The sequence below is a fragment of the Simochromis diagramma genome, unplaced genomic scaffold (genome assembly GCF_900408965.1).
Source record: "Simochromis diagramma unplaced genomic scaffold, fSimDia1.1 OVJJ01000669.1, whole genome shotgun sequence".
Classification (NCBI taxonomy): domain Eukaryota; kingdom Metazoa; phylum Chordata; class Actinopteri; order Cichliformes; family Cichlidae; genus Simochromis; species Simochromis diagramma.
In genome coordinates, this window is record NW_024387458.1 from 5768802 (window position 1) to 5782328 (window position 13527).

The 13527-nt window shown below is 39.2% G+C and overlaps 1 protein-coding gene across 1 annotated transcript; it reads right to left on the minus strand.

Annotated features, from left to right (window-relative positions):
• Positions 1-3521: 3521 nt before the first annotated feature.
• Positions 3522-8715, minus strand: LOC120723034 (meteorin-like protein). Its single transcript, XM_040014286.1, has 5 exons — positions 8327-8715; positions 6877-7060; positions 6566-6791; positions 5184-5243; positions 3522-4367 (listed from the first exon to the last, which is right to left on the minus strand). Exons 1-5 carry the CDS (start codon positions 8419-8421, stop codon positions 4051-4053), a joined length of 882 nt encoding a protein of 293 aa, XP_039870220.1. The 5' UTR covers positions 8422-8715; the 3' UTR covers positions 3522-4050.
• Between the last annotated feature and the right edge of the window lie 4812 nt (positions 8716-13527).

The following is a 13527-nucleotide window of genomic DNA, read 5'->3' on the forward strand; positions in this document are numbered from 1 at the left end:
TGCATTGAGATACAAATGTTTTTCAACTCGTGCTCATTTGCATTTTTTTTAAATGTAGACATTTTTCGACATTCTTTAATGTAATTCAAAGTGATTAGACTGGTACTAGAAAATGACTTCTGTCTGATGAATTGCGGGAACATTGTGCCTTTGAACTAAAACAGTTCAGCTGACAAATTTAACACTTAGAATATAATTTTATTTTCCTGCCACTGAGGGGCAGTACAACCTAATATCATAATAAGAAGGTTCATGTACAACAGGACCATGACTGATTAATATTCCCTGATTAATACTGATTAATAATTTTACATTGTGTTAAAATAGCTCTGGATTTATATTGTTTGCAGGATTTGTTTACAAGACTTTGAATAGATTTTCATTATTGTGATTTCCAGTGCAAATCAATTTGGGTCATCATCATTAACACTCTGACCATATGGTATTAGAATATTTATTTATTATTTATTATCATTCTCAAACATCTTGATAATTTGATGATAAAAGGTCATTTTTAACTGATATGCATCAAAAACATTTACTTCTTTTTCCAGAAGTATTCCTTCTTTCCTTTTTCATTTCGCTTTTGTCTTTCTTTTAACAAATATCATCCAAAATGTTAATAGTTAATAATAGTAATAGTTAGAAGTTAATAATTAGATCATCCTTTTCTCAAAAATTTTGTCAAGATCACTGCGGAACACAGTCGCAGAAACACAAAAAAAGAATTTCAGTAAATGTCACGCTGCATCTACTTTTGTTTACTACTAAAGATGTTTTTTTCCCATTCTATATTTAAAGATTAAGTGCATCAGTCTCTAAAGACACACACACACACACACACACACACACACACACACACACACACACACAGCCTTCTCCTTCAGAAACCAGACATACTTACAACCTAAAATATTGTGCCACCATGTAAAAAGCACTGACCCCACCCTGACCAGTGCATTATAAAATGCCACTGGTAGTATACAGTATGTGGGTGGAAGCATACATGTGTATTTTCCCTGAGCTCAGCCATTCCCTGGACTCCAGCTGACCGCTCAGCTGTGCCCCTTGCATACTGTAGCACAAACTGTTTCCATATCTCACACACTCTCACAGTTAAAGGTTAGCATTAAGACCCCCATGCAGAAGGATAAGTGTGTCCCGAATTAGCGAGGATGCCAAGGCAAGCTGGACCATTGCCAAGATGGGTTGCCAGGGGGTATTGAGTGTTTGCTATTGTGGGTTGGGTTTCTGCAGTGTAGCCTGTGTGCATGTTGGCAGTGCGCAGGGCGCGTGTGTTGTGGTCTTCTCAAACTACAACCCAAGACAAGCACACCTATGCAACACACACAGAACCTTAGTATGTTAAGATGTTCTGCACTGTTATATAGAGCTGACCCTCTCAGGTCTCTATCTTTAGCTTTAATGGTATGTGTTGATGCCTCTCTATATGTCTCTACATGTTAACTGAAAGTAAATAACAGAAATTAACCTTGTTTTATAGATTAAACAAAAGGATGAAAAAAATTAGCATTCGTACAGAGGAAAAAGTTCGGAAACCTTGCCCAGTAATAATAATAATGAAATAACTTGTCTTTACCTTACAATATAAAGTGCCTTAAGTTAACTGTTGTTGCAATTTCTGAGGTAAAAGGATTTTGCTGTAACATGACAGAATGTGGAACAAGTGAAACGCTGTGAGTACTTTCCAGATGGAATGTACATCTTATGAAAGTATCCCATTATTTTAAAAATGATATTAGTATTCAGTTCCTCATAGTTTTTCACTCAGATCCATCCTCACTTATGACAAATAGCACTTACAGCACACATCGTATATTAGCTGCATGTTAAGCTAGCCATCGATGACAACTTCAACTCTGTGTCCTTGTACTTAGTTTTTGATCAGTTAAGAAGTCCAGTTCTGGTCGTGTTTTTCTTCTAGTTTCTCAGCAGTTTTAACCCACTCAACTTTCAACCCACAATTGTTTCCATTAAACCTGAATAATCCAGTCTTTAAAATTTACTATCTGTACACACCATCAAAGGTCAGATTATCTCAGCCTTCAGTGTTGAACATTCTTTGTTTCATGTAGCTCTTGTGAATCATCCAACTTTCTAAAACTGCAGTATAAAGTTGCTGAAGTGTTTGTGGAAGTGCTCAGCAACAGGTTTAAAAGCTTTGTTGATTTCAGTATATAGTATTTCAGTATAATGGCCAAGATAATGAGGATGAATTACTTCTATTACTGTGTCATGCATTAAGCAATATGCCCAGCATGTAGGCTTACAAGACACCAATAAAGAAAAAGAAACCCGAGCCAGGCACCATCACAATTTAAAAAAAATAAAAGTAGAATATTCCAACCTTATGTTTGGATTGACTGAGGTATTTGTTTGCTTGGCTAACCATTTTTATGAGCTGAGTGAAAATTTCAGACTGAGGACATTTTGGACTGTAATCACTTTAAGACACATCTTCAAAGAGATGTTTGAAGGTGCAGACGTAGTTTAATAATAAAGGTAATAAATATGTTTAGGCAGTCTGTTGTGATGAGCTGAGGTAAGGGCCTGGGGAATCATTATCTTAACAAGTGTCCTCACAACAATAGTTAACCAAACGTGTGTGTGTGAAAGGGGAACATTCCATCCATTCTTGGTCTTCCTGAGGAAAGAGCAAAAACATCACACACACAAACCGACACACACACACAGACTGTTGACAGCAGGCAGCAGGAAAGGTGCACATACACGCCTCTAAGGTCATTCACACATCCGCCTCGTCTTTCAGCTCTCCGCCCATCAAGCCTTAGTAGTTTCAGCCATCAATCCATCTGGCAGTCCCTTTTTATTTTGGCAGACATGTTTCTCCTGCCATTAGGCTACAATTCAAAACTACTCCTACATTAAGTATACAATGAATATCCTGTACCTTTAGGGCTGTACACTGTAGAGGTTTTGTTTAGTATAAACTTGAAAATTTGAGAGAAAAACATTAGCACATTAGTATCTGAGCTACCCGGATTATTATGGTGGAAAATATAATTGCTTCCACTTCTCTCACTCAGTAGTGAACACACACACACACACACACACACACACACACACACACATATACATGTGCGTAGCAGATGCCAAACAGAACAGTGGCTCATCAAAGCTCCACAGGGGCAGCAACGCCAGCACTGACGCACTGCTGCTCTCCTGCCAGCTAATGGTCACTGAGCACTCATAATAGTTTTTTCTTTTGGTTAGTTAGGTGGATAATAAGTCTTTGTTTGCATCCATGTGGGTGGACAGAAAGCCTGGTAACTTTTGGTCCTTCACTTTCTGTTCCTACTACAAACTTCACTTGTCAGTTGTTTTCAATTATCCGCATGCCAGCCACACTAAGCCCCTTTGTGCCGTGCAGTATCTGACAAATAGTGGCAGATTTGTTAATAAATTATAAACAGGGCCCCTCTATCAGGACATAGAGGTCATACTAACACATTCACAACCTGAAAAACACGCCAAGTGTGTACCTTTTTGGTGAGATAACAACACATATCTTTAATTTCTGTAAATATGTACAGTCCCTTTGAACTCATTAGCAGCACACACACACAAAGACTCACAGAGCTGCGTACTATACACTTCTGTCAGAAGACTCCTAAATTTTACAGAAAGCTTTTTACAAAGCAAACTTTCATTTCAAGAATGAGCAGTATCATCAAGAGAATAAAAATGTTAACCAGGTAGGCACGAGTTTAAATTTAAGCCTCTCGTTCCTTCTTTCACTCACAGCCACTCATGCACAGATTTACAAACATATTTACATATGCAGTAGCAAAATAAAGCCAAAGGGACATTTCGGTTTAAGTAGCATGTTGGCTATTAAAATGTCATAAAACTGATACGATTCTGAAGACGTAGCCTGTAACGAAAACAATAAATCTGTAAGATTCCTTCCAGTCCCTTATTGACCCATCTTCCAAATTGTAACCTTTGCGCGTTTTCTTCGCTGACTGAAGCACTCCTTGTTTAAAATCAGAGCCGAGAACAGATCTCTCAGTTTGTGTCTACTTGACATGGGTTTGTTCCTGCATTTTGTACTTGGATGTACAGCTTTAGAAAGTCTTTGTAGCGTGGTGCACAGCCAAGCCAGGCTTCTCCAAAATGGACAGAGCCAGTCAAAAGATACTCGTCCCCTCCAGGACGCACACTGCACTGTGCAGGAACATTGATACGACCACTCCAACTCCGTCCTCTGGCTCCACCCCAAGCAAACACCCTGCTCTTTTGGTGAAACAGTCGTCTCAGAGTCACTGTCGCCAGGGAGTGCTTGTTAGTACCTGGTGCGACGCCTTGGAAGACACCACTGCCAGCTACAGAGAAGGAACAGTTTTAATGAAAGAAAATTAAATCAACAGGTTAAAATTAAATAAACTTCAGAAAGCAATGAAAGCTTTTTTCAAAAAAACAAAAAACAAAAAAACTGCTGTCGTGACCTCCCTACCCTGGTTTACTGCTAATATCAGAGTTATAATACTGTGCAAATCTGAGTCTTTCTGTTGACTGTTAACTATAAATGTTCAAATGAAAAGATGAAGAATGAAGAGAACATTTAGACTAAATCTACATGATTGTCAGATTCATAAAAGCAAGAAAATGCCTCAAGACTACTTAGCAGAACACAGGCTAAAGCATTAATTAACACTGTGAGCAAGCGAGATACAATTATATCCCATTACATTTTATTTAATGTCTGAGTACATTTGTGCTAATTGATATGATTTGTTTACGCAGCAAATCAATGTGATTAGGAAACTGATCAAAGCTGTCGCAGTCTGGACTGAATGTGCCTACATTTCTGGGAAAGTACGGATCAGCTTGCCGTGTTGGTTTTATGCATATATATGTATATATATATAGATATATATATATATATACATATATATGTGTGTGTAGTTTATGCTATAGCTATGGAGTCATTTTAACACAGTACTATAAATTTAACATAAGAACACTGCACTACATAATTCCAATTTAGTTTTGGTGTGACATTTTCTTTCTAGTTTCTTGAATGGCAATAATCTAATCCAAGGCTTAAATTCCAAACCTTTCAAAGGTAATAAGCAAAGTATATTTTGCAAAATGTGAAATCAATTATTTAATCGGTATGCATGTGGATATTTATTTACCAAAGTCACTAGTACACACAGCCATGAGGACCTCTTCATCTGAACAAGGCTTGCAGGTGACTGAAATTGAAAATATGACAAAAAAACAACAACAACACTTTAATAAAGAGCTACTATAAAAAAGACAAACATTTTTCCTTAGTTTGTGTATTTTTATCTAATCTAGTTTCCCATTAATCGATTTCACTCTCAAAGTCTTGGTGGGTTTTTCTTAGATATCAGACATCAAAAGAGGTATAGAGAGCATGTGAATGAAGACAGCAGGTGAGGGAAGAGATATAGCTGGAGAATTACCCCTTGACCCTGCCAGCTATAAAAACAGCTATAAAACACCAAGGCACACTGACACACTCAGACAGGAAGTTTCACTGGGAAGGCTTTCTTCGCTCTCATAAAGATAGTCCAGTGCGACTCTCCACCCTACCACAGTTCCTCTCAACACCACTTCCCTCATATGGGTGGGCTACTCAAATTTTCCTGTTCTAATGGGGGAGGCAAAGATCTGCTCTTGATTGACAGCTGGGAGACGATTGGCTGACCCTTGTGCTTGACCCTAGTGAGACCTTTCGATTGGCTTGCTTGTTTTTATATGTCTGGCTGATACAGGGAAGAGTGGGAGTGAGGAAGTGTGTGAGGGGGGTGGGGTGTCAGAAAAGGGGCTACTTCAAGGTGGGATGAAGAAACAAGGGTGAAACAGTAATGAGGCCTCATGCTTACCAAACCTTTTTGCTTTTCCAGCTCTGGTCTGTCAGCCTCATTTCACGTTACTAAACTGCCAGCTATGAGTAACAGTTTACCAAGTTACCAAAAGATTGTGGACAATTTGCAAAACCATGTGAAAATTGAGCTGCAATCACTGGGAATTTATTTGAGTTTACATAATACAATGAATATTTGTCCTTTTTCAGTGTTTAAGTATCATTTAAAATTAGGAAATTGTCACCGCTTTCTGCTCATTATTTAAATTTTAGATATCATTTCTCACAAGAATGCTCAACATGGATTCTGAGCTTACCAGAATCCATGTTTGACATATCAGGTTATTATTGCATCATTAATGAACTGTTCTTTATATAGTCCCTGCTTACAACAAAGTCAATTAATTTTTAATGTTATGTGAAATCAATCTAAAATATTCTGGATTTTATGGCTTGATATTTGAGCAAATAGAGAAATAGGTTTCATTATTTGATCTTTAATGAGTGTTATGAACAGTAACACTGAATACTGGGACTGAGTACTGAATACCGAGAGCTAAGAAAAGTAGCATGCATCAAGAGGAAATGACTCAGCATTACATCAAGTTACCAGAAAATGAATTTCACCAGTCACACAAGAGCAAAACACAAAATAATGAAAAAGAAAAAAATGCAGGCTGTTACCTAAACCAGGTTGCAGGTATGGGAACATGTGCATCGCTGGCCCCTGACTGGGCACCAGCTCATACTGGAAAGCTGTGATCCTCCGGCTGATGTCTGCCTGTGGGATAGCCTCCACGAATAGCACCCCCTCTGCCAGGCTGAAACAATGCACTGTTCCCTGAGCCTGGTCCTTTTCTGCCAGCAGCAGCCTCAGATCCCCTGCATGCTCCAGGTACACATGAGAACCCTGAACAAGGTGGGCCAAGCAGACACATTCAGAACTCCTGATTATACACTAAGGCTTGTTTCTCAACATTGGTCTCATACTCTACCTGGGAGTAAACTTGAGGTTTAATGCACACATGGAGACCTGACATATGACCTGGTGAAGGCTCTATGTTTGGTCTCAGGTTGACAATTATGGCCCCTGTGGGGTAAAGCCACTCTAGAGATCCCTGTGAGCAGCGAAGGTAGACCTGCTCCACATCTCTGCGATGGGACTCATGGCTCAAACCGCTGTAGAGAAAAAGACGATGATTTTTTTTTTTTTTTTTTAATCACATATGGCTGTATAAAAGGACTATAATAGGACTACATCATCAAATCAACCTTTAACCAGTACTACAGAGATTGTACTCCTAGGCTACAGAATCCAGACAACATTTTTGTGGATGTAGAAATTTCTGTAACATGTTTGTTTGTTAATGTATTTCAAACATGTAAACAATATACAGGTACATTTAGTAAAGAAAATAAGAGAGAGAGAAAAATACTATGCAAAATTCAATACATTTCAATATTGCTACCGTTCTGATTCATTTACATGTTGAAAGGGAGTGGGAACGTGCTGGACAAACAAAGTTAAAGAAACATATAGAAGGGATTAAGACCAATGAGGAGAACTCCTGCAGCTGTCTGTCAGCAAATCTCTCACTTGTCTCTTGTGCTGATAAGCCACCTCAGCATCAGGGACTAATTAAGTTGTTAGAAGTTTAAGGCTGATGAACTTTACAACACAGAGTGTAAAGAACAGGCTTTCATTTTTTATGACTTGGGGACTTGGAGGAGTGATCAAAGGCACCATGTGGCTGTATTTACTTAAGATAGGAGCTAGATTAGAGACATTCCTGTGATCATGCATACATAAAATCTTAAAGGAAGCATTTTTAGAGAAACTATAGAGAGGAACACTGTCAAAATAAACCAACGAAAATCACTCTTATGATCTGTTTGTCATATTGACACTTTCCTTTTCGAGAGTATTGACTGAGCTAAAAAAAGAAAAGAAAAAAAAAAGAAAATCCAGTAAATGAATTAAGGATTAATAATGAAATGTGACGTCATTACATTTCTCAGCAATAACCACAAGCACTTCCAAAACATCTCCTGTTTTCACTGACATTTCTTCCACTTATTTTACTCTGAGCCATGAGGGCTCCTCTTGAACATGAAGTTAAATCTTACTAAAACTACTCATCTAACGCCAAAACCATGCGTAACAACAGAACTGGCTCAAAGAAACACTTATCCTTTTAACACACGGTTGAATTTTCTTTCTTTCATCACTTGTGAAAAACACGGGGTAAGTAAACAGCACATTAAGTCACAAGATTGTTTTAACAAAACCTTAATCTACGCCTATATGAATGAACCATGTGTTGTCCGTGCCATCACTTAAAACGGCGCAATGCTTCAAGATTATCAGCCTGACATTCACAAACGAAAAGGTATCTGCTCCTGAACTGATATGACCACAAATCCTTTGTTCGTCTCCATCCTCACCTTCCTCGCCAGCTACACTGATCGCTGGAGTACTGTGCCACCGCCCGACACAGCAGCACAGCTGCGACCCAGTGCGCAGCCCACGGCCGGAGCATGGTGGCCTATCTGCCCCAGCGGTCACCGGATCCCGCACAACCACACAACACCAGACCAGCCCAACTAGCTGCGCGCTCTGTAGCCCCCGAAACAAAAGTATCCAGTTAAAATATCACACAAAAATACTCCTCTGCACGCCTGCGGGCTACATTGCTGGATCAACCGAGGTAAAAGTTGCGACTGAGGTTGGAAAGCATCAGGACAAGAAGTCTGTAAAAGGAGTAGTGCGCCCACAGCAAGACAACAGAGCCTATTCAAAAAAAAAAAAAAAAAAAAAAAAACTTTCGCTCTGCGAGCACCGCTTCACGGCAGCGGGGGCGCGTGCCAGCAGCTGACTCCGCTTGAGTGACACGCGAGCGCTGACTCCAAACCACTCCCACAGATACACCGGAAAGATATGTGTATGAGACAGAGCTCCAAGCTGAACACCGAACGTACTGGCCAGCTATGCACAGATAAAACTGAACCCACTAACTGGGAATAAACGCTCGTGTTAGTTTGTATGACACGGAAGAATTGATAGATAAAATACAGCAGACACTGACAGTGGAGCAGCAGAATTAAAAGTTGAATACGAGGCACATTAAACCTGTGTTTGCATGTGTTTTCATATATATGCAAACACAAGTTTAATGTGTCATTTCTACCATGGTAAGCACCTTTGCGCTTCCTTGAAGTCCAACAGGTCCCTTATTCTTCTTCAAACTGCTTATGTGAGTGGTTGTGTGCATGCCGGCTTTATAAACACATGGATCATATTATCAGCGTGAAAATTAGATCAGCATGCAGGTCTGGAGCAGCAGCCTGATTTTTGCAGCTCCCTCAAACGTCCCCCTTAAAACATGTGAAATAGTCAATGCTTTGCCTTTTAGCGCTTTTCCTCTATTGTCATGTTTTAGGACGTTTAACCCCGATTCAAGGACGCACGTGAGTTACTTTATTCTTTGTAACCCTTTTTGTAGTAGCTGCGGCTAATGTCCCTGCGCCGCTGCTATTACAGTCCTGCTGCTTGGTTTCCTCAGTCTAAATACAAACCTGTAGAAAAAAATGACATGAAAAAAACGGTCACATAAGCGTCTGTTTGTCTCTTTGGTGTTTTTCCCGTGAGAAAACAGTCAGAAGGCAAGCATGTTACTAACTCGTCACATTCCCCCGGACAGCCAGAGCAATCTGACGCATTTCGAGAAATGCTGTAACAAACTCCTCTAAACCCCCCCTGCCACCCTACACACACATTCCATAATGCCTCCCTGTGAAACTGATAAATAAAAATGCCCTTTTCCTTGGATTTCTGACATTAAATTAAATTAAAAAAAATACAGTAAAGAATAACCCTCCTCTGTAATATGAATATTTTGGAATACAAGGCTGTGAAAAAAAATTATTTGGACAATTCTAAACCACAAATTTAGAATAAGCTTATATATACAAGAGGTTCATATCATTTCCATGCGCCACTGTCTAGATGCAGTGTTTACTGTTATTTCTATGTTGGGATTCCCAGGGTAATGTTGGGATCTTTAATGATTTAGGTAACCGTGGTAATGTATTTTCGGATTTATATATGTATGATGTTTGCTTATAAGCCTTTACAAATATTTCTCTCACATATTATGTTTGCACTCGTATTTGAATTGATTTGTGAACAACTGTGTGAATAAACGCTCTCAGAAAGGGCTTATACAAAGTATTACAATATAATTATCGTTGTTAATGAATCAGTAAACAAGTGCTTATCCTTAAAATGCATCTCTCCTTAGGTTTGAAATAGGGGTAGACACTGCCTACACAGGGACTCTCGAGTTTAATCCTGTCACCACCACAGAGGACTCTTTCTGATGTGCTGTTTGACCTCAGATGCTCCTGCACCATGTGAAGTATTTACAGAGCAGCAGAACCTCTGACCTTCTCCCCTGCAGTCACCTGGCTCTTCTCAAGCAGACTGACAGGAGGAACGCCACGTCTGTCTACACTTTTCTTCCTCACTGAGCCAAACACACAATTGCTCTATCTCCCATTACAACCTTTGTGGCCTTTACTTCCTTTCTCTCAGTCTTTTTTGGTTTGTTTTTGTTATTAAGAAATCCTAATTTACGTACGAGCTAGCTGAGCGTGGCAGCTTGACAGTAGCTGTTGAATAAAAGGAAGGAACACTGAGCCCACGCCAATGAAACACCACTTCATGCTTCCCTACAAAGGAAGACAGTGAGACAGTGAAAGTGAGGAATATGATTTTTGGGCTGAGCATCTACTTCGCTGTAGACTGTAATGATTTGTTTTCTTATACTGTTTATATGTTGAGCAGAATTGTCATCACTACAACCGATCAAAAATAAATAAACACAATTTCTACAAACACAATTTTCTTCTTTCTCGAGTCATTCAATGCAGTGTAAATGTTTAATTACCAGCCAGTAACCTGAGGTACTCTGAAATTTTTTAAATGTTTCATAATTGTCTTGGTTTACACCTATCACCTGGTGCCCAATCCAATTAATTTTGCAGTGTCTTAATGGCAGTAGCTACTGTGGATGTATACACAGAAATGCATAGTCTTGCACAAGATTATCCATTTCTGGATAGTCATGTCCAAGACTGCATGACTATAGATTTCATATCCCAAAGACATCATGGAGGAAATCAGTATTTGACATTTTGTGGCCTGATTTCTTTCACTGCTAATGATGCTGAGGTCTTAATGGTACATGTCAGAGTAAAAATTAAATTTCAGCTATTATAATAATAATAAACTTTATTTATAAAGCACACTTAAAAACCAAGGGTATGCCAAGGTGCTTAACAAGTAAGATAGAGAATAGGAGGAGGATAATAGAAATAGGACCAAAGCAAGTACTAAGTATGCAAGCAGATAACTGTCACTGATACATAGGAAAGCAACAGGTACAGAGCAAACAAGAATTTAAATGAGCATAAAAGTGCATGATATAAAATCATAAAAGAAATATTATCTAGAGGGAAAGGCAAGATTGAATAAGTGGGTTTTTAATCGTGATTTGAACAGTGCAATGGAATCAGATGTGCGGAGGTCGAGAGGAAGGGTATTAGCTTTAAGGACTTGTAAATGTCTAGCAATTTTCTGGCCTTGGTGATCATTTGACCATACATTTGTTAAGGGGTTTACTCTGTACACTTGAAACATTTCATATACCTCACATCAGTGGCCAAATTAGAATAACCAGTTAACCTAACATGTCTTTTAACTCTGGGAGGAAGCTGGAGTACCTGATGTAACACCACACACCTACAGCGAGAACATGCAAACCTCATAAGGAAGGGCTTCTGTGTGGCCAATCAGACCAGCCCAACCAGCTTTGTAGTTACTATTTCAAAGTAGGAATGTACATGCAAATAGATATTTTTTCTTCCACTTCACAGTAGTTCTGTTTTGCTGGTGGTTGTAGCTCAGGAGTTACAGCAAGTTTTTTAGTGATCAGATGGATGGTGGTTTTATCTGTGACTGCTCCAGTCTGCATGCCAAACTATCCGTGGGCAAGATACTGAACCCCACGCTGCTCTCCGAAGTCTTCATTCGAGTTAGAGAGAATTTAGACATAGAAAAAAAGGTGCATTGGTGAATGAAGCATGTTGTATAAAGTGCTGTGGGTGCTCAAGAATCGTAGAAAAGGACCTATTTGGTGATAAAATTAACAAAGGTATCAGTTTTTGTTATTTTAGGCCTATAATTGCCACAAAACATGACATTGTAATAATGAAAATGAAGAGCCAAAGTATTTATAGTTAAACAGGCTGCTTTGCCTTCATCATAAGGTTCAAAGACTTTTTGTGGCTCCGTAGAGATTCGATTAAAAATCGAAACGCCCAGTTAGTTGCTGTTAATTTGATTATACGCTGCTATTGCATAACACTTCCAATGGTAAAACAGATGGTAATTATTGCAAATAGTCAGTGTGCTTTCTCTTTATAGTGCAGCATTTTACACAGCATGCATGTGCATCTCCTTTTCAGACACAAAAACCTCTTCTGGAGGGAGATGTCGAAACAAAGGAATGCTGTATCATTCCAGGTGAATGAAAAAGCCCTCAGTCTCTGACCCGTGACCCCCCTTCATTCAAACACTCCACTCTCTTATCTCTTTTTCTTATCAGCTGCACTGCCAGAGCTCATGCAGCTGTGTAAGAATGCGTGTGTATATTTCTTCTACACACGCGTAGATTTATTTGACCAGTGAGGGCAAGCAGGCTCCGGGGTCGGGGTCATTCGGTCCGCTTGTGTGTGTGCATTATGAGGTCTGATGTCTGCAGAGCACCAGAGTGTATACACTGAGTAAAGCTCTGTTTACTCTCTTTCATAGATCCTCCATTAGAGCTCACTCTGATCATCCACCAAGTGCTTCATCATGAGGGCAGACTGGCTAAAAAGTGCGTTATTTAGACAGGATGCGGTCTTACTTAAACAGCTTGTTCTCAAATATTTTGTGTTCATTCATCCAAAGAATATTACAGTTTTATGACTGCACATACTTTGAATGACGGGTTGCATTCGGAAGCAGATAAATGTTACGTTTCGAATATGCCCCACCTTAAACAAAACGGCAAATCATTTATGTAAAAAACCCCAAATCACATGCAAAGCCTCTCTCTGGAAAAGCCTTGTTGATTAAAGGGAAAATTCACCTCCAAATCATTGTTGTTGTTGTTTTGGGTTTTTTACATTACTTTGGTGTGAGTCACTCTGTTTGGAGAAATCAGCTACAGACGCATTAACCCCTCTCTTGAATATAAAAGAACTAAATGGCACTTTTTTTTATGGAGATCAAAACTGTAAAAACTATACCAGCTGTGTTTATCGATCTGCAGAACAAAGCATACATCCACCTGTTACAAAAAGTAGGCGACAGCTCGGCAGGACATAAGCATTAATGGTGTCCCACACTCAGCTGAGATGTAATATCAGCTAGCTGCACTCTCCTTTTTCGGTGGACATGGACAGTAGAAAGAAAATAATTCCTACAAAAAATCATTCTGTGTTACGGGATTTTTTTAATCACCTAGGTCATTGGTGTGGACACAACAATCTGCCCAGCACACTAAAATGTGCCATTTAGCTCCATTAATTTAGCTCTA

Coding starts and splice junctions, on each gene's coding strand:
- LOC120723034 (XM_040014286.1), bottom strand. CDS start 8,421: ATGCTCCGGCCGTGGGCTGCGCACTGGGTCGCAGCTGTGCTGCTGTGT. Junction 5,244..6,565: donor ATACCTGCAACCTGGTTTAG/GTAACAGCCTGC, acceptor TTTCAATTTCAG/TCACCTGCAAGCCTTGTTCA. Junction 4,368..5,183: donor TGTGTGTACTAGTGACTTTG/GTAAATAAATAT, acceptor CCTTCTCTGTAG/CTGGCAGTGGTGTCTTCCAA.